This window comes from Cervus canadensis, chromosome 2 (assembly GCF_019320065.1).
Source record: "Cervus canadensis isolate Bull #8, Minnesota chromosome 2, ASM1932006v1, whole genome shotgun sequence".
NCBI classification, from domain to species: domain Eukaryota; kingdom Metazoa; phylum Chordata; class Mammalia; order Artiodactyla; family Cervidae; genus Cervus; species Cervus canadensis.
Window position 1 is genome coordinate 94,788,961 of NC_057387.1, and position 22,028 is coordinate 94,810,988.

Sequence of the window (22,028 nt, forward strand, 5' to 3'; positions counted from 1 at the left end):
CAAATGATTTCAAAAAATATTATGGAGAATCTCCTATGTTCTAGCCATGGTATGTGGTACAAAGAATATAACGGTGAGCAAACAGACCTGGCCTGATTGCTGGAGAGACACTGGGAATTGAGGGTGACTCCCAGCTGTTTGACCTGATGCTATTCACCAAGGAAGGGAACCCAAGAAGACTGGGATTGAGGAGAGATGGTTCTTGCAGGAGTCATGTTGAACTGAAGGGGCCTATGAGAATGTTCACACAGTAGTGGAACACAGGTCTGCCTGGAGCTCAGAAGAATGTCTGCAGAAATGAGTTTAGAAATCTAGATGAAAAGAAAAAAAAAAAAAAAGAAAGTTAGATGGTCAGAAAGCTCATGAGAATGGATGAGATCTTCTATGAAGAGTGAGTTTGAGGTGAGAAGAGGGTCGGGGAGAACCCCTAGGGACACCTTTTTAAAATATGTTGGGATTTATTCCGTTCTAACACATACTTACTTATTAGAAGTCGCTGATTGCCTGAACGACTAAGACAAGCTCTGTTAACATTTTGAGGATACCATCACACCATTTTAAGAAGCAGATGGAATACGGAGAGCTCAAAAAAAAATCTAATCTATCTTCTGGCTTCCTCTGTGTCCTTTTAATCCACTGTCCACAGAACAGTAAATTTTCTCCTGAATTGAATTATATTGCTTCCTGCCTAAAACCCTGCCATGGCCACCCACTCATTTCAAATAAGCATCACCATCCCCTGGAAACTGTTTAGAAATGCAGTATTCTGCTTTGCCCTCCAGACTCCTAAATTAAAAACTCTAAGAATGGGGCACAGCAATCTGTTTTAATAACCCCTCCAAGTGATTCTAATGCAAGCTGAAGTTTGAGAACCACTGTGTTAAGCTAAATGCTTCTCACCTCCTGAACTTTATTAAGTGTTATTATTATCAGTATAGTGAGGGGTTAAGAGGAATCTGGAACCAGACTGCCAGGGTTTGAATTCTAGCTCCACCAACTTTGTGATATTGAGCTTCATTTTCTTTGTCTCTAGCATTGGGATAGTAATAGTTCCTACCTCTTGGAGCTGTTGTGGAATTAGATGAGTTAATATAGTACGGTGCTTACTTAAAACATTGACTGCCATGCAGTAAGCATCCTGTATGGGCATCCTGATTTCACAGAGAAGGGAACCTGTGCTGAGACGTGAAATGACCTGCCCAAGGTCTAGGAGAGTGGTATAACCAGGTTTTAATTCCCCGTAGTCTTCAATGGCCTCGCATACACTAGACCTAGGTGCAGCCTCGCCCAAGCAAAGGGAGGTGGGTGTCTATGTCCCAGGCCTGTCGCCCTTCTGACCCTGGCGCGCATCGAGGTCTAGTTCAAGGCTCTAGGACTCCGACCCAAATCGGGTTTGCCATCACGCGGTCCTGGGGGCCGGGAAGCGGCTCTCCCCCAGCCGCCCACCCGGCCAGCCGGCTGCAAAGCATCCGATGGACCGAGCACTAGCAGGACTCGCGGGCAGCTGACACGGACCGCCGCCCTAAGCGCCGCCCGCCGCCCTCTCACCCCGCGGCGGCGGCGGCGGCGGCGGCGGAAGCGGGGAGGCGGGCCGGCCGGGCCGGGGCGGGGCCGCGAGCGGCATGGAGGAGGCGGAGGCCGCGGCGCGCCGGGCCGAGCTGTGCGGGCCCGAGTGGGGCCCGAACGGGGCCCGGGCTCCTTGAGATGTGAGTGTCTCTGGACGGGGGTCCAGGAGGGGTGGTGTGTCCCGGGCGGATCCCCCGACTGCTCGGGTGGCCCCGAGCTCCGGGAGGAAAAAAGCAAGGCCAGATCGGAGGGGGCGAGGGCCGAAGCGGGTAGAGAATGGTGGTGTTGGGGGTTCGCTGCCCTTTGCTCACCCCAGCACTAGGAAGGCCTGGGGCTTCATTCTTTTAGGGACTGATGAGCCTGAGAGTCGATTATTTGGCCTCCACCCCTGGGACCGTGAGCAGTCCTGTCAGTTTCCCCAGCCCCAGGGGAGTTTCCAGGTGTTCTGACCCCTTTGAAGGTTTCCTTTCCAGAGTGGTTGAGCTACTTTACCTGGGTCACAGAGCATGGATGCCTGCAGGGAAGAATTACTGGGAGGTCCTCCCTCATCTTTCTAAGAAAACATCAGGCTCTAGGAAGAACACCTTACCCCATGTGACCCTCTGGTCTCCTCAGACTCCTGCAGGCATGGGTTGGCCAGGACAGTGGTGACCCCCGCAATACGACATGGACGACTGGAAGCCCAGCCCCCTCATCAAGCCCTTTGGGGCGCGAAAAAAGCGGAGCTGGTATCTTACCTGGAAGTATAAACTGACCAACCAGCGGGCCCTGCGGAGGTTCTGTCAGGTATAGAGGTGTCCCCAAACTCCCAGGGGCTCCCATTCAGCTTTGCCCCCAGCCTAGGCTATGGTCACGGGACCTCCCTTGGCTGGCCCCACCCCAGAAAGAGGCAGCAGCTTCCTAGAAGGGAAACTTCTTTGTCTCCCGTCCCTACCAGGTAGTGGTTTGGGCCCAGAGTTCTGGAATCAGAACCCGGGTACAACCTCCTAGGCTTCTGACAAAGCTGAAGTTGGATCAGGAAGGCTTTGCCCAGGGCACACACCTGTCAGACAGGCAGGGCTAGGACCCAGGTCTTCTGATTCCCCGTGTGGTTCTCTGGGACTGGCTCCATCTCTAGGAACTAATTGTGGAGGGGACCAAGGAACTCAAGGCCTCCAATGGAAGAATACAGGAGTTCTGGGTAGGGAGCGCCCTGATGGAAGGGGAGTGCCTCTGAAGGAGGTGGTCATGAAACTGGACCCCAGTCTGGGGGAGTAGAACTGGTCACACAGAGGGAGGACAGGCAAACCCAGGTTCTCCCCGTGTCGTGGCTTCAGCCAGAGCTCTCATTTCAGAAAGACCCTCAGTGATCTGGAGGGGGTACCCCTCTTTATCATCCCTGCCCCTCCCCTCAGACAGGAGCCGTGCTTTTCCTACTGGTGACCGTCATTGTCAACATCAAGTTGATCCTGGACACACGACGAGCTATCAGTGAGGCCAGTGAAGACCTGGAGCCAGAACAAGACTATGGTAGGGCCAGACTGAGGCTGGGATTGGTGGTGGAGGGAGGTCCCCTGGGATCCTCAGGCTGAAATGGCAGGCAGATCCCAGACTTTGCTGGAGGGACCATCTCCAAGACCTGTCACACCATCACAGATGAGGCCCTGGGCCGACTGGAGCCCCCACGGCGCAGAGGCAGTGGTCCCCGACGTGTCCTGGATGTGGAGGTATACTCAAGCCGCAGCAAAGTGTATGTGGCAGTGGACGGCACCACGGTGAGTGGGCTGGTGCCTAGTGTAAAGTATGTGAAATACATCATATGTAGCGGGTATTATCAAAAGTGATAATTAATATTAGTAGGCAGTTACTTCATTGATTTATTTATTTTTCTAACTACTTCCTACTGCCTTCTTTGACCTTGGCCTTGGCCTGGACACTGGGAATCCAGAGGTAACCAGACCTGGCCCCTACTTTGAGGGATTCAGTCTGATAAACTGTGACAGCTCCAGCATGAGGCAGAGATAGTCAAGGGCTCTAAAAGTCATGACAGTGGGAGCAGATTGTAGAAAGATGGGATCTCTTTTCATGGGAGAACTATGGAGACTTCCTGAAGAGGTTGCCTTCAAGCTGGGTTTGAAGAGAACTATGTGACCAGAGGCAGAGGAAGGAGGGGAGGTTTTGTTTCATGCAGCTGTTGCTGTAAGTGCCCATAAGACAGAGAGACCTCAAATGCCAGAATGAAGAGTTTGTCCTTGTCTCCACTACTCTTCAGGTGCTGGAGGATGAGGCCCAGGAGCAGGGCCGGGGCATCCATGTCATCGTCCTCAACCAGGCCACGGTGAGGTTCTAAGGGTAGGGGACCTAGAGGGCCGGAGCTAAGTCCTCCTTGCTGGTGACACTAACGCACAAGAGGTGTGTCTCCTGCCAGGGCCATGTGATGGCAAAGCGGGTGTTTGACACCTATTCACCTCATGAGGATGAGGCCATGGTGCTGTTCCTCAACATGGTGGCACCTGGCCGAGTGCTCATCTGCACCGTCAAGGTCAGTAACTCGCCCTTGGCCCCATTCCCAAAGCCCCTAATTCAACTCTGCTTGTGGCCCTGGGTTCGTGCCCCTAATATGGCAGAGTGGCAAAAGCCTCTGGAGGAAGGTGACCAGATTCCAATCCTAGCTTTGTCAGTGGAGAGCATGACAGAGTCCCTACCCTTAATATTAGTCCCTATTAGTGGAGTTTATACCCACAGGGCAAGATCAACAGAAAGCAGCCAGATAAATCTATAATGTCAGGAAAACAATAACTTACATGGAGAGGAAAATTAAGCAAGGGAGACAGGGTGATTGAGTGTGTTTTAGAAAGGGAAGGCCTCTGTAAGTGAAATGATGTGTGCACAGAAAGCTGGAAGAAGTGAGGAGTGAGCCATGTGAATATCTGGAGAAAGAGCATTCTAGATGGAAAGGCAAGCACAGAGGCCCCTAATTGGAAAGGTGCTTGGCCTGCTTGTGGAACAAGTCTGCCAGTGGAGCTGGAGCAAGATGGGGGAGGGGTGGAGAAGGTAGTAGGGGGAAGGCAGGGAGGTGGCAGGGAACAGAGGTGGGTACTGTGTGGGACCATGGTAATGACTGATTAGCCTGGTGACCTTGAGTGAGTTTTAGAATCTAAGCCTTCAATTTTCTGGGATGTGATAATTCAATGAGCTGATCTAAGTAAAAGGTTTTACATGGTTCTTGACCTTTAGTTAGTATTCCCTGAGGCCAAGTCTCCTGGAGCTATGCCAGTCAGGTTGATCACCTTCTCTGGTCTCCTAGGACGAGGGCTCCTTCCACCTCAAGGACACCGCCAAGGCTCTGCTGAGGAGCTTAGGCAGCCAGGCTGGCCCTGCCCTGGGCTGGAGGGACACCTGGGCCTTCGTGGGACGAAAAGGAGGTGCCGGCACCATAGGCATCCACCCTGTAGTATTCAGGGCCTGGGAGGAGCAAAAGTTCAGGAGATGGGGTGGGGTAGAGGTCCAATCGAAGCTGGTGGTGGTGGGCTGGATGAAGCTGGGCCAGGAGACGGGAAGAAGATCCAGAACTAGAGCCTGGATCTAGGGCCCCCATTGCCCCTCATTTCTGCCGCCTGCCAGGTCCTGTGCTTGGGGAGAAACATTCTAAGTCACCTGCCCTCTCCTCCTGGGGGGATCCAGTTCTGCTGAAGACAGATGTGCCGCTGAGCTCAGCTGAAGGTGGGGTCAGTGGGGGCTGGGCTCCAGGGCAGTACCTGGGCTGGGGGTAGGCATTTGGGTTCTCTTTACAGGGCTTCGTTCTCGACTGGGTGTCTGGTGTTCTCCAGACCACACTGGCCTCATTCTCCCATCCTGTTGACCTCATCTCCCCCCTGTCAGAGGCAGAGTGCCACTGGGCAGACACAGAGCTGAACCGTCGCCGCCGCCGCTTCTGCAGCAAAGTCGAGGGCTATGGGAGCGTGTGCAGCTGCAAGGACCCCACACCCATCGAGTTCAGCCCTGACCCTGTGAGTGGGGCTTTGGGCAGTGAGGCCCGGACTCTTCCCCAGCTTGCTGGACCTCAAGGAGAGGTCCAGGGTGGGCTTTTCCTGCCCCAGCCTGGGAAGGAACCAGGAGCTGAACATTCTTTCTCCCTCAGCTCCCAGACAACAAGGTCCTCAATGTGCCTGTAGCTGTCATTGCGGGGAACCGGCCCAACTACCTGTACAGGTGAGCCCCGACTGTATCTAGCACTGAATAGGAGGTTGCTAGTGGTGGGAACCCCAGGCTCATGTACCTGCAGGAAGAATGCTTGAGGTGGGTGGAAAGGCAACAGATTCTGGGTCCCTTCACCTATGTGGGTGAACATGGGGAGTTGGGGCCCATCTGTAAGTACAGAGGAGTCCTGATTTGGGGGAACAAAGAGGTCTAATCCATCCCTGGGCTCCCCAGGATGCTGCGCTCTCTACTTTCAGCCCAGGGGGTGTCTCCCCAGATGATAACAGTTTTCATCGATGGCTACTATGAGGTGAGTGGGGCTTGGGGGCTTCTGGCAGAGCAGAGTGCAGGGCTGCAGGAACTGAGTAGCAATGATCACAGAGGCCTGGCAGGGGAGACAGCCCAGGCAAGGGCTGTGAAACATGCAGGGCTTGACGAGACAGAACATGCAGAGGTGGGCCGGGGGTGGAGTTGAGGTGGGGGGTTCACATGATGGCCGTGCCCCTTAGGAGCCGATGGATGTGGTGGCGCTGTTTGGTCTGAGGGGCATCCAGCACACTCCCATCAGCATCAAGAACGCCCGAGTGTCTCAGGTACCGCCTGGGCAAAGATGGAAGGGGCGGACACCTGGCTCCACTGTCCACCCCAAAGCTCATGTGCCCTATTCCTACTCCCCACCCAGCACTACAAGGCCAGCCTCACTGCCACTTTCAACCTGTTTCCGGTGAGTAGTAAGGACAAAACTCTTGAACTTAGAGGGGGAAAGTGAGCATAAGTCTGGTCTTACTATATAGCAAGCTCTTCCTCTCTCTGGGCCTCATCCTCCTGATATGAAAAATGGGGGCAGTGCAGCCTGAGAAGTGGGATGGAAGTGGGGAGTGACATGGGATGAGAAAGCCCCCTAGGGCTCATGTTGTCCCCCTCACCCTTTAGGAAGCCAAGTTTGCTGTGGTTCTGGAAGAGGACCTCGACATTGCTGTGGATTTTTTCAGGTGAGAGGGGTGCTCCTGCATGAAGCTCCAAGCTGCATGGGGCCTCTTTGCTTGACTGGGTCTCCAGGGAGGAAGCCCCCTCCCTCCAGTGGGGGCTCTTAGAAAGCTTTCTGGAGGAAGCAGGCTCCAAAGTGGGGGGAATGCCTGAGCAAAGGTAGGCTGGCTGGTGTTGGGGCAGGAGGAGAGAGCAGAAAGGATGAATGGAAACAGAAGGGATGAATGGGGTTTGAGGGGAAGGTGGAAGGAGGCATGACTCCTGAGTCCCATCTCCAGCTCTTCCAGCATCACTGTGTGACTGGGTTTGTCCTTGCCCCTCTCTGAACCCCTGGACCCTGCCTCTCAGTTTCCTGAGCCAATCCATCCACCTGCTGGAGGAGGACGACAGCTTGTACTGTATCTCTGCCTGGAATGACCAGGTAGGCTGAGCAGCCAGGGGTCAGCTGAGGGATGGGTAGAGGCCCCAAGCTAACACTTCCTCTCATGGCCGCCTGTCCACAGGGCTATGAGCACACGGCGGAGGACCCAGCACTGCTGTACCGTGTGGAGACCATGCCCGGGCTGGGCTGGGTGCTCAGGAAGTCCTTGTACAAGGAAGAGCTTGAGCCCAAGTGGCCCACACCAGAAAAGGTGCCCTGGCAGGGAAGGGTGAGTGGGCTGGAATCCCCTGCCAGCTCAAACCTCTTTAACTCTGAGTGTCTTCCACGCTGCCAGCTCTGGGACTGGGACATGTGGATGCGGATGCCAGAACAACGCCGAGGCCGAGAGTGCATTATCCCTGACGTGTCCCGATCCTACCACTTCGGCATCGTTGGCCTCAACATGAATGGCTACTTCCATGTGAGTAGGAGGCAGGGGTGTTGGGGCGGGGGGGGCACAGTGTGGTAGATGGGTCAAGAGCATGGGCCCGAGCAACCTCAGCTCTGCCACTCACTAGCCAGTTAGCTTTGGGAAATTATTAGTAACTGCCTTTTGTATTAGTTTCTTTATTTGAGAAAGGAGGATAAAAATACCACCTACCTCACAGGGTTGTGAGACTTAAAGAAGTTAGTATGAGTAATATGCTTTGGACTGTAAACATTATATAAGGGTCAGCTGGTATTATTTTTATTATTGCTATTCTTAGCACTAGACTGTGGGTGTGGGGAGGGTATTTCTGCAGCCACGCACTCGTCCAGCCCTGCGAATTGTGCTCTCTCCTATCCTTATAAGTGCTGAGGCTGAAGCCTCAGCCTGAAGTGAACAGGGAGGGCCCCAGTCCCCACCCCTTCATGGCTGTGTCCAAAGGGCCACTCCTCAGTTATAGCCAGGGAGACCTTGAGAGAACCCAGTGTGAAGGAATGGACAGCTTCCAGTTTGGAACCTCCTAGAAGCCTTCAGAGGCTGGTTACTATAAGACCCCCACTCATTTCTGAGAGGAGCAGGGAGTGACCTCCTTTCCCTCACCCTCAGCTCCTTAGTCATGAAGTTCCCTCCCTCCCAGTCCAACCTGTCACTTTGCAAGCCTCATTCCCAGCTTCTGTGTCCCTGGAACAGCAGGCCCAGGGAGAACCACTGGAGACAAGGACCAGCTCAGGGGCCAGTAGCATGAGATGTCAGTGTGAACTCTCTGGCAATGGTGGAGCCAGATTAAAGCTAGTAGCATGCTGCCAAGAGGATGTGGAAGACAAGGGAATTAGAGGGACTTTTATAGGTCTAGGACTTCACTGTGGGTCTTGTGGATATGTGGTGGGTCAGCAGGCAGGTGTGGGCCAGCCAGGGTAAGGCCCTGCTTTTTACCTTCACATCCCTTCCAGGAGGCCTACTTCAAGAAGCACAAGTTCAACACAGTTCCAGGTGTCCAGCTGAGGAACGTGGACAGGTAGAGGCTGCGGACACAAAGGGGAGATCTCGGAGTCTTGATAACCAGTACTTGACAGGCCCTTTCCACCCTGGGGCTTGTGTATTTACCCCAGCCCTGTTGCCCCCAATCCCCATGTGATCCCTTAAGGGGTTACCCCTCCCCTGGACTGATCCCCTCCCCTGACTCGGTTCTCCCTCTCCCTCAGTCTGAAGAAGGATGCTTACGAAGTGGAAGTTCACAGGCTGCTCAGGTATGGCTGAGGGCAGTGAGAGTATGTGTCAGGGAGTGAGGAGAAGTCAAACATTGGGAGTCTTGGCCCCAGAGTTTGTGGGGCCCAATGCAAAATGAAAACCAGGGTCCCTTGTTCAAAAATTATTAAGAAGTTCAAGATAGCTACAGTAGAGCATTAAAAGCACAGGGCCTGTGTGACACAGTCACGAGGTGGGCCTTGTCTTGGCCTTTCTCCCCCACCCCCTGCTGCAGCGAAGCGGAGGTTCTGGACCACAGCAAGAACCCTTGTGAAGACTCTTTCCTGCCAGACACAGAGGGCCACACCTACGTGGCCTTTATCCGGATGGAGAAGGACGATGACTTCACCACCTGGACTCAGCTTGCCAAGGTGCTCCAATACCACACCTCCCCCAGGAATACCCTTTCCCAAGATACAGGGAGCCTTTCTGGACTCCTGTACTTCAGAACCTTCTCTTCATACTCTCAGAGCCTCTCTTCTAACCCCCTTCACAAACCCATAGTCTTGAAGGCGCTGTCTCTTGCAAATTGAGGTGGCTGCTGAGGGGGGTGGCGCTGGGCCCTCACCACAGCTCTCTGACCCATGCCTTTGCCACCGCCCCCCTCCCCCAGTGCCTCCGAATCTGGGACCTGGATGTGCGTGGCAACCACCGGGGCCTGTGGAGACTGTTTCGGAAAAAGAACCACTTCCTGGTGGTGGGGGTCCCAGCCTCCCCGTACTCGTGAGTGACCCTATCCTGTCCTGGGAAATGGAAGACTCATGGGATTTGGCGATGTAACTAATGACTGCTTCCCTGTCCATATTCCTATTCTTTTCTCAGGATGAAGAAGCCACCATCAATCACCCCAATTTTCTTGGAGTCACCCCCAAAGGAGGAGGGAGGCCCAGGAGCTGCAGAACAGACATGAGACCTCCTCCAAGAACCTGCAGGGCTGGGTACTGTGTACCCCCAGGCAGGCTAGCCCTTTACCCAATCCTGTAGGATTTTGTAGACACTGGCAGGGGCTGGGTCTGGTTTGTTTTTAACATGAGACTTAATTACTAACTCCCAGGGGAGGGTTCCTCTGCTCCAACACCCCTTTTCCTGAGTTGGAGGTCTATTTATTTACTTCCTTGTCGGGAAAGGGCAGGAGAGTACCTGGGAATCACTGGGATCCCTGGGCAGCACATCCTGCCCTTTGCATACTCCCTCCTCCCAGGCCTGACTCAGAATCTAACGTATTTATTGACTGTCCTGAGGGCCTTGGAAACAGCTGAAGCCTGGAGGGCCTTGATTCTTTTTTTTTTTTTTTTGGACTGGGGTGCTGCCCTGAGGGTGGGGCAGGCTCTTACTCAGGAAACTGCTGTGCCCAACCCATGGACAGGCCCACCTGGGGCCCACCTGCTGATGCAGACTCACTCAGAGACCCTCAGACACTGAACCAGGCCTCTTCTCAGCCTCCTCTTTGTCCAGATTTCCAAAGCTGGATAAGGTGGTCATTGATTAAAAAAGGAGAAAAGCTCTGGGGATGTGTCTTGTGACTGTGTGTGTATGAGAGAGACACACACACAGATGGGTGGGAGAAAGAATGGTCATGATAGATGGTGAGTTTTCTTTACTATCCTCCACAGGTTTATTTTCCACTTGGGCTTCCCTTGTGGTTCAGTTGGTAAAGAATCCACCTGCAAAGTGGGAGAGCTGTGTTTGATCCCTGGGTTAGGAAGATCCCCTGGAGAAGGGAAAGGCTTCCTACTCCAGTATTCTGGCCTGGAGAATTCCATGGACTGTATAGTCCATGGGGACACAAAGAGTCAGACACATCTGAGCGACTCCCACTAGTGCCATTTGGCCACCAGGGGATGCCCGAGTCTCAAACTCCAAGATTTTTACCTAAGGTCCACCCTAGAACAACTGAGCCTGACCTTTGCCCCCTACTTGGGACTGAACTCAGAGCAGCCACCCCACACCCCATCCCCACTGTTCAATTAACCATCCTACTGTTTCCTGCCTAGTTTGTCTGGGCCTGAGCACCTGTCCCCAGAAATGGAGCAAGAGAGAGCAAAATGGAATAGCTGGGGATGAGGAGGTGATGGAGAGCAGGTGAGGGTAGTGCATGTGGGAAGGAAGTAGGCAAGACAGAGCTGAATGTCCCTCATGCAGGAAGTGAGGAGTGCACTGCAGATGGAGACACAAGAACAAGGATGCCTGTGGCCCTTAGGGTACTTTGTATACAGATTCCATATCTGAGCATTTTTCCAGGGAAAAGCAATCATTTTCATTGGATTCTTAACCCAACCAGTGATCCAGAGATTAGGAAGATGTAAATCATGCAAGTCTGCCAGAAGATGGAAGAGATTACCCAGAGGAGTAGTTGATACAGCCCAAGGCATGGCATTTGGGGAATCTGTGAAGGACTTAAGTTCATGAAAGTGAGTATAGGACAGTTTGAGAAGGGGTCTGCCTGCAGAGCCCTTGTAAATTGAGCCGGATGAGCTCCTTGTATGGAGCCTTTAGCCAAGGAGGCAGGAACTGGCAGGAACTCTGCCCTGTCATCAGCTCTCTGCCCCTGCCTCTCCCACTGGTGCCTGGAGCCCTGCTCAGTGATGGCAGGGGCAGTATGTGGCTCCGACATTTCTCGCCACTTTGACGCCTTCAGTGTTTGCCTCCAGAGGTAGAGATAGTGTTCGAGGTGCCACAAAAGCCAGGTTGAGGAGCAATTAACCCATAATGAGGTGGAGGAGGCCCGCCCAGGGCAAACAAATTCCTTGCAGCCTCTGTGTATGCACCTGGGGGTGGGGCAGAGTGAGGCACAGAGAGGTGGGGTGGGTACTGAGTGCTCCTCCTGCCCATTCCCCAGCAGACTCCTGATCTGGGCCTTGAAGACTAGCTCGGACTGTGTTGCACTGGCAAGGTTGCAGTTCTTTTTTGGACTCAGGACAAGTGATGGTTCTGGGTTGCCCTAGTAAAGCCTGGGAAGAAGGATCCAAGGGTCAAAGGGAGGCAAGGAGGACTGGTTTGCCAGGCTGGACTTGGCTTGGAGGTAGACACCATACCCTCTGGCCATGGCCTCCCACCTTAGTGCTCTCTCTTCTGCAGCAGTGATCAGATGGCTGTGTGGGATGTTGTGACTTAAAAGTGAATCATGCTGCCATGTCAGCCAGGACCCCACCTGGCTCAGGAGTCAGATGGGCTGGACCCAAATCCAGGCCCAGCTTTTCACAGGAGGTTGTGGGCCTGGAACAAGTCACTTGGCCTCTCTAGGCCCAGTTTCTGGAACATGGGGGTAGTTAAGACTAAATAAGAGATCAGATCTATAGAGCACTGGGTGACCAATACAGAGTAAATGAAATTCTTTCTGATGGCCCCAAAGCAGGGACAGGTGTGGGGCTCTGCCTGCCTGGGAAGGGTAGGCAGTTTGGGTGCCCTGGTTGGGGCTTCTGGAGGGCTTCCCAGAACTTAAGGAATGACCCTCTTCCATTGTCTTGGCAGTATTTTTAGTCTCCCTGCCCCCTATTTGGGCACAAGCTTGTTATTTTCATAGTTTTTCAGTCCAGTGCCCCTACCCAGGAAGGGGTAGTTTCAGGCCAAAGTCCTCCCCCCATTATAGGGCTGCAGACTGGCCCAGCCCCCACCGCCTCCCTCAGTGTCCTCTTGGTCATTCTTGTTAAGCTCCCTTCCAGGTCTGCAATCCAAATGAAGGTGAGAAATAGCCACCCACCTCCATGCTACTTCCCTTCTGCTGCCTTTCCAGGAGCCTCTGAGTCAACAACCCCACAGGAGTTTGAGGCCAGTGTAGACAAGTTTGAGGTCCCTCTCCCCAAGGATACACAGAGTCCAGACAAACATTTTAATGGGTTTATGAGTCCTGAAATGCCTTCTACACATCCGCTCGGTAACTGCTGATTTTGTATATGCTCATGTTATGGGCTGCCTTTCTCTAATCCCCCCTGTGGAGTACTGGGATCCCCAAGAGCACCCGCCCCTCCCTTGCTCTGAGGGGGTATCAAGTGTTTAAGGGACAGACTGGAGGAATGGGTATGAGGATTGGCTACCTTAGGGGCTCTGGAATAGGAGGACCCCAAACCCACCAAGAGAAGGAAATGTCAGGCTCCAGTTGAAGGGGGTGGTGTCCATTTGGCCCCGAGTCCAGAGGAACAAAGTCAGGTCAACTCCAGCCCAAGAGACACTGTTAGATCCTGTCCCCACCCTGATCACTGCCTCTTCACAGTTCTCATTCGACAGCAGCAGTGGTGGAAGGAGAAGCCAACTTATTCCAGATTGCAGTATAGATACATGGACACAATCATGGCAGCCAGCTGGTGGGAAAGGAACAGGGAGAGATGAAGAGACATACCGGGTTCCTTAAACTTTAGTTCCCTGCCCCCTAGACACTGATCGTGAAGTTTTGTTAGAAGTCTGTCTCTTCCAGAGAGGCCTCAGAGATGGGTCAGGCAGCCCTGAAACAGGGTGGGGGATATCCCGCCCCAAGCTCTTCTCCTTACCTCCAAGCCCCCAATTCCGGCTGCCACACCACCCACAGTGACTGCATTGGTTCGGATGTCACGGAGAAGCTGTTTGAAGCATCCCTTGGGGGAGGGGAGAGAGCATCTACAGTCAGCAGCTGCTCCCACTCTCATTCAGCACCCTGAGGCCGTTAAAGCATCCCAGCCTCCTGGGCCAGCCTTTACCTGGACGCTCATGTTATGGGCATTGACACTGTTGCAGGGTTCCACGAGCGAGCGGTTGACACTGTCATAGCAGCAGTATGGGGGAAAGGTACCACTGCCCATTACATAGGGCGAGCCCTCAAAGTCTGTGTAGTTGGTGAAGCCACAGCACTTGAGCTGGAGATGAAGAAAAGATGATCAGAGGGGCCTTGCTTATTTCTCCCCACCCCCAAGTCTCCCCCAGCCTACCTTACCCCTTCCATGGTGGAGTTCCACACTTGAGTGAAGTCTTTTTGGGAACCGTACTCTTTCTTGATGTTGGGCACCACCACCACCGTCAGGAAGTTCTCGGCCTGGGTGGGGAAGGCCAGTGTTTACAGCCTGGTGGGGAGGGCGTGGCCCCCTCTCAGGGCTCTGCCCAGTGGTACCCCCTTGCCCCATCCCTGTTCCTCACCAATGTAGTGTACACCAAGGCGACCACAGCAGCTGCAACCTCAGCAATGAAGATGAGGAGGAGGATGAAGAAGAACTGAGTGGAGAACAGGGATCTGAGTTTTAGGGAGAGAGAACCTCTCATGCCTTCCTTACCCTAACCGTGCTCTGCCCTTCCCCGCATGAAAACAAGGCAGGGGCCCCGTTTGCTGAGACCCCTGGAATCCAGAGCAGGGTTTGGGGATCCCCAGGGCCTAGTGTCAAGGGTGAGGGGACCCTGGGCTTTGGTTATGGGCCTGTGGAGCTGGGTTTGACACACCGTCATGAGGGCACACTTGCTCTCAGTCTGGGCACCGTAGCAGCCCAGGAAACCAAGAGCGAAGAGCACAGCACCGGCTGCGATGAGGAAGTAGCCCACGTTGACGAACTGCATGGCAGTGGATGACATCGGCCCGAAGATCTTCATAAAGGATGGTCCGTCAACCGACACCCAGATGCCCACTGCCAACAGGGCTGCGCCACACAGCTGGGGACAGAGAGGCAGACTTTGAAACAGCGCTGCCAGGCAGCTGCCTATCACACAGCTGAGTTAGGAAGATGGGAGATAAGAAACTTTCCCATTTATTGGGTATGGAGTCCAAAAACTCATCCTGTAGGGAGTTCTGACTCATCTTTAGAGCCAGAAAGATGGGAGCTGGGACACTGCAGTTAGCACCAGGCTGCACATCTAGGCAGATGTAAATGGGACCAGGGATTCCAGAAATAGCCACAGGGTGTGGGGGAGGGGCAAAGCTTTCCCTTACCGCTGCCAGGGTCCTGCCACATAGCTTGAACCGCAAACAAGAAGGTGAACACCTGCCCCACCCCCCCCGCCCAAAAGCCACCTCCCCCCATTTCACTTCTGGGTTATAGGTGCCTGGAACACCTCGGTTCTCTGATAGGCAGAAAGAGGAGGGTGGTAGCATTGAGCAGGTTCAACGGTCACTATAGCAACTTAGGCGTGGCTGAGGTTTACACCTGCTCCTAACCTTGGAGAGGGCAATGGTAAGAAGGGACACCCACCCTAAGGCCCCCCATTTGGGTCCCTTCCAGGACCAGCTTAGATCTCTCCTTGTCACACAAGTGGAAATTGAGGCACCAGAGATGGAGTACAGCCAGAGCTCTTAGAGGCTCTGCCCCACCTCAGACGGGATCCTGAGGCCGAGACTGGAAAGGAGGGCACTGCCCAGTTCCCATAGCTCTTCAAGCAAAGCCTCACTGATCCAGGGCTTCGGTGGGTGAATCAGCCTGACACCACCCAGGTGTCCAGTCCCCACTTTCCGGCTATGGAAACTGAGGCTGGAACCAGGAGCGAGGTGGCAGGTTGTGGGTGGATCCAGGCGTGTTTGCCCGAGGACACAAAGCCGGGCTTCTAGCCTGCGGGGTCAGATTTCAAGGAGTCGGAGGCCTGCCCTGCCTGGGCAACAGAGGCCAGAAACCAAACCGGATTTGCCTTTAACCCCCTCAGGCCAGAGCCGCTGTGATCCAGAGCCCTGCAATCCTGCTGCCTTCTTCAGATACAGGGATAAAGGCTAATTCCCTGAAAGGAGAAGAAGCCCAAGGCACATACTACACTAGCATCAGAGAGTGTCCTCACCCCCAGCCCAATTCCTCCAAATTCACCTACACTTCATGTCTCCATTTCCTCATCCTTTGCTTACTCTCACCCAGTTTCCTGTGGCTTCGAGGTCTCTGGTGACAACCTGTGTTCAGCCATGGGCGTATCCTCCTTGACTTTCTGACACCTTGCTCTCTTGCTTTGCTTCCTTATGCTCTTTCTCCATTTGCTTCCTGGTGGCCTTTTCTTTGTTTATCCCTTACAAGTTGAGTTTCCCTGTATGTGCTCACCCTGCCCATGGCTTCAATGACCACCTATGGGCACATGACTTCCAAATATCCTGAGCTGCAAGTCCACTGGGTACATGGCTGCTGGTGAACTACCCACCAGGTTTGCTCTCGATGGAGAGGCGATGTGGTCATCATCTCCAAGACCTCTGTCTCCCTAGCCCCTTCCTCCAACCTCAGCCACCATCCAAGAGCTTTGTCCTTTGTCCATGTTGTCCATTTCTTCCCAATTTCACCACCATCTCTAGATTCATACCTCATTGCTCAGCTTCCTCAAACATGCCCTATACAGTCTGTTCCTGGTTTTCTGAACAATATCTGATTTCATTGCCTCTGGGTCTTTTTGCATGCTTTACCAACCTCCTCACTATGCGCAAATTCCTAGCCTCAGCTATTTCCTTCTAGAAGTCTTCTCTGACTAGGCAGGGTTCAAGCCCCTCCAACACGCCCTGTGTTCAGACCACATATACTGTGGAAAACTGGTCGCCTATCTGGCCTGTTGGACCCAAGATCCCTGAGGGCACAGAGTCTTAGGCAGTGTTTGTTGAATAAATACAACAAATTCTGCTTGAAGCCGAAACTCTGCTCCCATATCTCTGGACCGTCTCAGCTTTTGGCTCCCCATCATACACAGGCCACTGAATTTCCTTCCACTATAGGTGAGCTTGGGCAAAACCCTGCCCCCCCCCCCCCAAGGCCCCAGGCTGTTAGCCTACCCTGCCCTGCTCTAAGCCTGAAACTTCCTGGAAGGAGAGGACGCCCCTAAACTTCTCCACCCCAAATTGTGTGGCAGCTAGGTTGCTCCTGGGACCAAGACTCAGCCTTCGGGGAGACTTCCACATCTCATCATCAGGAGAAATTTTCAGGAAGAGTATGGACATAGCAATCTCTTATTCCCCGGTTGGGGCTCTACTCAGGTTAAGGCCCACTCCTGTAGGGAACCCCAAAGAACCCATAACCTTCATACTTACAAAGATGAGCATATTGAAGAGGATCATCATGACCTTAATGAAGCTGAAGCACCCCATGGTGGCTCCTGGGAGGCAGACATGTGGGAATTAGGATCTCGCTACCTGCCCGCTTCCACCAGCCTGGACTGACATACCAGACTCCAGCATCCTGGACTCACATAATTACCAAGCTTCTCCTGCCTCTGGACTCTGACGCCTCAGGACCTTCCCCAGTTCCCATCCTGACACCCCTAACCCTCTGTACTGCCCAGGCCCTCTACTAACACCTGACACTTTGACATTCTAACATCCTACCTGCGTCCATCCCACAGGCACCCCAAGCCTGATTCCCCCACTTCAGGGTCACTCCATGTCCTTACCTGGCTCCTGCTTATCCTGGACTTTCGACTCCCCCCACCCCAGACCAATCCTAGACTCTTCCAGGACCCTCCCCGTGGCCCTTTTAGCTCCCCAGACCTGTTTCCTCTCTGAGGAAACCTGATTGCTCTCTCTTCGCAGGAGAGTCTCTATCCTATGCCATCACCTGGTCAGGGGTCCTGGTAGTCAGTTCTGCAAGAGGGATCTGCTGAGGCTCCAGAGGGGATCACAGCTCCGGGGGAACAGCCACTGAGTGAGCAGGCGGGAGACAGCGCTGGCTCTCACGGCACTGCTCACCTGTGGGCGGGGCAGGAGCTTTAAAGGCTCCTTCTGCCCGCCCCCCCACCCCGCCCCCATAGGCCTGCCCCTGCTGCCCCCTGCTGCTGGCCGCTTCCTCCCCACAGCCCCAGCAGCCTCAGGCCTCCGCCTGGCAACGCCAACCACAGCAACGCCCCTCCTGATCTGAGTAAGACAGCTGTCTGGGGCTGAGGTGAGCAGCCCCCCAGAACCGTGTGCCTTCCACAGCAAGGCACAGTTGCTTCCTAAGCTGCACCTGCTGAGACGGCCGGACACACCCTACATGCTCGCAGGTACACACACCTGCCCAAGCTGTATATTCACACCCACATACACACATCAACTCCTAGTGCTCTCGAATGCACACTTGCACAGGCACACACACCTGTGAACTCTGTGTGGGCTGACTCCTAGCGACAATCCACAGAGCAACCTCTGAGGTACATACTGAAACTCATACACACACACACACACACACTCATACAGGCATGCCCACACATGCTTTCAAGGAAGTAACCAGGGCTTGGCATTTTCTGCCCCCTCCTCTGAGTGGCAAACAAACAACTCTTCCTCTTTCTCCCTCCACGAAACTCCAACCCATCTCTTCCCTCCCTGCGTGTTTCCTTCCTCTCCTCCCTCCCCACACTTTTTCTCTCCTCAGTCCTCTCAGCATTCTGTATACACCCCTTCCATTCCTGCCAGCAGAGGGCACCATGGTCCCACAAAAGCACTGCCCCTGAAAGTTCTACAGCTCTGTTATACCCATCTTCACGAGTCCTTTCCCAGCTGCTGATGTCGAGCTGCTGGGAAAGTTCTGGCTTTTAAGTCACTCAAGCCAAGCGCTCCAATCCTGGTTCTGTTGCTTATTAGCTGTTTGACTCTGGGGGCATTTCTTAGACTTGGATTTGAGCTTCTATTTCCTGATCTGTATAACAGAATAGTTACGGGATTTTAAGATGAGATTAAAAATGAGATTTTTCTTCCCATTCTGGGACATAAGGGAATGACCACAGAGTGAAAAGTTCAGAACAAGGAGAGTCACAGCCAGAGGGGGTGTGGGGTGGAAGATTTTTAATTTGTTTTTATAATGGGAGGAGGCAGCTGAAGAGACAGGAAAGAGAGGAAGGCTGTTAACATGAATATTTGTACAGATATGTTTTCAATGTGTAACTTACATCGTAAGTTTTTTTTTTCACTTTTCACAATAATCCTATAAGATTCTCTTTTCATCTGCTTTTTCAATATGGGGAAAGAGAGATATAGAAGTTAAGTGCACATTTCTGAATGAATGAATAAATGCAGAATGTGCTGTGTGCTCAGTTGCTCAGTTGTATCCAACTGTTTGTGACCCCATGGGTTGTAGCCCACCGGGCTCCTCTGTCCTTGGGATTCTCCAGGCAAGAATTCTGGAGTGGGTTGCCATTTCCTCCTCCAGGGGATCTTCCCGACCCAGGGATTGAAGCCAGTGTCTCCTGCAATGACAGGTGGATTCTTTACCACTGAGCCACTTGGGAAGCCTTGACTGCAGAATAGCAGGAGTTAAATGTCTGGGCTTTGGACCTTGGCCATCCCAGATCTGAATCCTTGCCTGCCTCTAGTTGTGTGACTTTACTTAACTAAGCCTGGGTTTCCTTGTACAGTCGATTTTCATCATTCATGGATTTCACATCTGTGAATTTACCCACTCATAAAACGATCTGTAACTCCAGAGCACATTCATGGCACTTTTGTGGTCATTCATGTACATGTGCAGAGCAGCAAAAAAATTCAAGTTGTCCGACACACTTGTTCTCAGATAAGATTGAACAAGGGGATGCTCTGCCTTCTTGTTTCAGCTCTCATAATATAAACGAGTCTTCTTTGTGTGGCCTACTTATTGTCTGTCACTTTTTTGCATTTATATGCTTTTTATCAGTGATTTTGCTATTAAATACCCCCCTCCAGCATAATGCTGAAGTGCTCTCTAGTGTTCCTAAGTACAAGAAGACTGTCATGTGCCTTATGAAGAAAATAGTTGTGTTGGATAAACTTTATTCAGGTACATGTTATAGTGCTATCGACTATGAGTTCAATGTTACTGACATCAATATATTTTAAATGAAGCACCTTTAATAGAAACACACATAAATTAGGTTATTGGTTAGTTGACAAGATATTATGACCAGAGCTTGGTATGAATTTAATCCTGTATTTCTCCTGGAAGCATTGGCTAAATAGTTGCTAATACCGTGATTGTGGTGACTGTATTAGAACATAACTACCACGAATAATGAAATTAGAAGATGCTTGCTCCTTGGAAGAAAAATTATGACCAACCTAGACAGCATATTAAAAAGCAGAGACATTACTTTGCCAACAAAGGTCTGTCTAGTCAAAGCTATGGCTTTTCCAGTAGTCATGTGTGGATATGAGAGTTGGACTATGAAGAAAGCTGAGCACCGAAGAATTGATGCTTTTGAACTGTGGTGTTGGAGAAGACTCTTGAGAGCCCCTTGGACTGCAAGGAGATCCAACAAGTCCATCCTAAAGGAGATCAGTCCTGGGTGTTCACTGGAAGGACTGATGCTGAAGCTGAAACTCCCAATACTTTGGCCACTTCATGTGAAGAGTTGACTCATTGGAAAAGACCCTGATGCTGGGAGGGACTGAGGGCAGGAGGAGAAGGGGACGACAGAGGATGAGATGGCTGGATGGCATCACTGACTCGATGGGCATGAGTTTGAGTAAACTCCGAGAGTTGGTGAGGGACAGGGAGGCCTGGCGTGCTGCAGTCCATGGGGTTGCAAAGAGTCGGACACGACTGAGCGACTGAACTGAACTGAACCACGGATAATTATAATCGACTGTATGTGAAATAGGAATAATGATAGAATCTCCTTGTAGGGTTGTTGTGGGATTAGATGAGGTAATGTTTGTGAAGGACTTGGCACCATAGCTGGCACATAGTAAGTGCTCAGTAAACAATGTTAATATTATTAACATTGGATGAGTGAAAAGGTGAGGGAGTGAATTTTTTACTCAGAGTTCTTTTCCCAAGGGGCTAAACTGAAGTTTTCTGTCTCTGGGGCTGGATCTCTGGAGGAAATTGTGAGGGAGTCAGACCCTTAGGGAGGGGCTGGGGACCAGGATCTATAATAAAGAGCATCACTCTTACACAAGCTCTGTATGTCATAGAGGCCTCGTTGCCCTGGCCAGTAGCACCATCAGGCACCTTACAGAAGCTCACTGCGCCCATGGGGCCTTCTCAGCTTGTCCGTGCCCCTCGGCCTGGGGGCTTAAGTTCCCCCTACCGTAGGCCAGGTGTGGGTTGGCCTCGGCCCCGCTTTCCCAAGATGTTCAAGTGTAGCCGCAGAAGGTACCGGCAGAAACGGCAAGGCCCAGCTGGCGCCACTGTAACCACCAATCTTGCCACTGTGGCCACGGATATCAACGACACCCAAACTGCCACCACCAGGGTGTTGATCCTTCCACCGCAAGGTGGGCTGAGGGCCCTGAGCCAGGGTGGGGTGGCGTGGGGGAGGAAAACAGGGCCACTGAAGTCCTACCCACGTGAGCCCTGTGCAGGCACTCTAGGGGACACACCTTCTGTGAATTATTACCCCAAGGCATGGTGGGGTCTTGGCAGGCACCCCAGAGGCTGAGCGCCTTAATGGAGGAGGACGTGTTGGCTCAAGTGGATGGCTTGGGAAAATGGGAGAGTCTAAGAGCAGTGGAGCTTCCTCACACTTTTTCCTCTCTCTCCTCTCCTCAGTTCTCAGACACCTCTGTCAACCTGGCAGCTTTCTGATCCTCTAGAAACATCCAGAAACTAGTCCAGAAGCTTGGCTGGCTCCGGACCTTCATCTCCTCAGGGCCACGGGCAGTGAACAGCAGACTAATACAGTCCTTTCTGCTCCAACTACTTTCCTCCTCTCCCAGGTGCTTCCAGCTGACTATAGAGGGTATGAGGGCAGGGCTAGGGCTGAATGCTCCCAGGGATAGGCTTCAGCGGCAGTAGCAGGCATCACAGGAAGACATTGGAAGGACAGAACAAGGTCAGCAACACATACCATCTTTGGCTTCAGCTTTTGCTCTGGCCTATGAGGTGGGGGTCCTTCCGGCCTTGCACTCCCATCAGAATAGGGAAAAAGGTCTCCGTAGACATCTTGGAAGGTATAGGGACCTGGGTCGTTGGGGAGAAGGGTAGAGGCATAAATCAGAAAAAGATGGCATGAAAGACAGATTGCACTGCTCCAGTGTAATAAGTGCCTGAGTGTGAGGTGTATGTGCCTCTGTGTGCTGTGAGGGTCAGTGTGAATGAGACAGAGAGAATGGAGGTTGAAGCAGATGTGGCTGAGTGTGCCTTTGCGATGAGTGTGTGTCTGTGGCCAGCTGTGTGTGTCAAGGTGTGCGTGTGTGAGGGTATGAATGGGCCAGGGAGGCAGGCATCTGCTCCACCAGGAGGAATGAAGGTCAAGAGGGGGATGGGGTCACCCGGAAGTAGGAAAGGGTTAGCTTCCGAGGGGGTGCACCACCTTCAGCCCCCACAGCCATTCTCTGAGGTTGGTATTTTCCCGGACTAACAGCTGAGCTGGGGCGTTTGGGGGTGGGGCGAGACTGAGTTAGTGTCCAGG

General features: G+C 52.8%; 3 protein-coding genes across 4 annotated transcripts; 2 read left to right on the forward strand and 1 right to left on the reverse strand.

The window, feature by feature from the left end:
- The first annotated feature begins 1,577 nt into the window (after window positions 1-1,577).
- POMGNT1 (protein O-linked mannose N-acetylglucosaminyltransferase 1 (beta 1,2-)) lies at window positions 1,578-10,334 on the forward strand. Of its 2 annotated transcripts, none has more exons than XM_043461471.1 (22): window positions 1,578-1,706; window positions 2,182-2,352; window positions 2,961-3,075; window positions 3,202-3,320; window positions 3,818-3,883; window positions 3,974-4,087; window positions 4,853-4,970; window positions 5,170-5,268; window positions 5,428-5,555; window positions 5,687-5,757; window positions 5,980-6,055; window positions 6,255-6,338; window positions 6,428-6,469; window positions 6,679-6,737; window positions 7,081-7,153; window positions 7,236-7,364; window positions 7,449-7,574; window positions 8,531-8,595; window positions 8,783-8,827; window positions 9,061-9,196; window positions 9,439-9,548; window positions 9,648-10,334. In XM_043461471.1, exons 2-22 carry the CDS (start codon window positions 2,233-2,235, stop codon window positions 9,733-9,735), a joined length of 1,983 nt encoding a protein of 660 aa, XP_043317406.1. In that variant the 5' UTR covers window positions 1,578-1,706; window positions 2,182-2,232; the 3' UTR covers window positions 9,736-10,334. The 2 variants fall into 2 exon arrangements, with proteins under 2 accessions (XP_043317406.1, XP_043317407.1); XM_043461472.1 differs by having other exon boundaries at window positions 5,434-5,555.
- Window positions 10,335-12,648: 2,314 nt separating this feature from the next.
- TSPAN1 (tetraspanin 1) lies at window positions 12,649-17,433 on the reverse strand. Its single transcript, XM_043461478.1, has 8 exons — window positions 17,285-17,433; window positions 16,762-16,826; window positions 14,226-14,432; window positions 13,929-14,003; window positions 13,729-13,827; window positions 13,496-13,651; window positions 13,310-13,393; window positions 12,649-13,123 (listed from the first exon to the last, which is right to left on the reverse strand). The coding sequence occupies exons 2-8, from the start codon at window positions 16,816-16,818 to the stop codon at window positions 13,076-13,078; spliced, it is 726 nt and encodes a 241-aa protein (XP_043317413.1). The 5' UTR covers window positions 16,819-16,826; window positions 17,285-17,433; the 3' UTR covers window positions 12,649-13,075.
- Window positions 17,434-20,593: 3,160 nt separating this feature from the next.
- Window positions 20,594-21,313, forward strand: P3R3URF (PIK3R3 upstream open reading frame). The gene is made up of 2 exons (XM_043461479.1): window positions 20,594-20,892; window positions 21,167-21,313. Exons 1-2 carry the CDS (start codon window positions 20,649-20,651, stop codon window positions 21,208-21,210), a joined length of 288 nt encoding a protein of 95 aa, XP_043317414.1. The 5' UTR covers window positions 20,594-20,648; the 3' UTR covers window positions 21,211-21,313.
- Window positions 21,314-22,028: the final 715 nt, after the last annotated feature.

What these genes read in the sequence shown, in the direction of transcription:
- POMGNT1 (XM_043461471.1), top strand. Translation starts at nt 2,233, where the DNA reads ATGGACGACTGGAAGCCCAGCCCCCTCATCAAGCCCTTTGGGGCGCGA. An exon ending in CGGCCCAACTACCTGTACAG is followed by an intron (nt 5,758 to 5,979) that starts GTGAGCCCCGAC and finishes TGGGCTCCCCAG; the next exon opens with GATGCTGCGCTCTCTACTTT. An exon ending in GTCCCAGCCTCCCCGTACTC is followed by an intron (nt 9,549 to 9,647) that starts GTGAGTGACCCT and finishes TTCTTTTCTCAG; the next exon opens with GATGAAGAAGCCACCATCAA.
- TSPAN1 (XM_043461478.1), bottom strand. Translation starts at nt 16,818, where the DNA reads ATGGGGTGCTTCAGCTTCATTAAGGTCATGATGATCCTCTTCAATATG. An exon ending in GGAACTCCACCATGGAAGGG is followed by an intron (nt 13,652 to 13,728) that starts GTAAGGTAGGCT and finishes CTTCATCTCCAG; the next exon opens with CTCAAGTGCTGTGGCTTCAC. An exon ending in CCGGAATTGGGGGCTTGGAG is followed by an intron (nt 13,124 to 13,309) that starts GTAAGGAGAAGA and finishes CTTTCCCACCAG; the next exon opens with CTGGCTGCCATGATTGTGTC.
- P3R3URF (XM_043461479.1), top strand. Translation starts at nt 20,649, where the DNA reads ATGGGGCCTTCTCAGCTTGTCCGTGCCCCTCGGCCTGGGGGCTTAAGT. An exon ending in GTTGATCCTTCCACCGCAAG is followed by an intron (nt 20,893 to 21,166) that starts GTGGGCTGAGGG and finishes TCCTCTCCTCAG; the next exon opens with TTCTCAGACACCTCTGTCAA.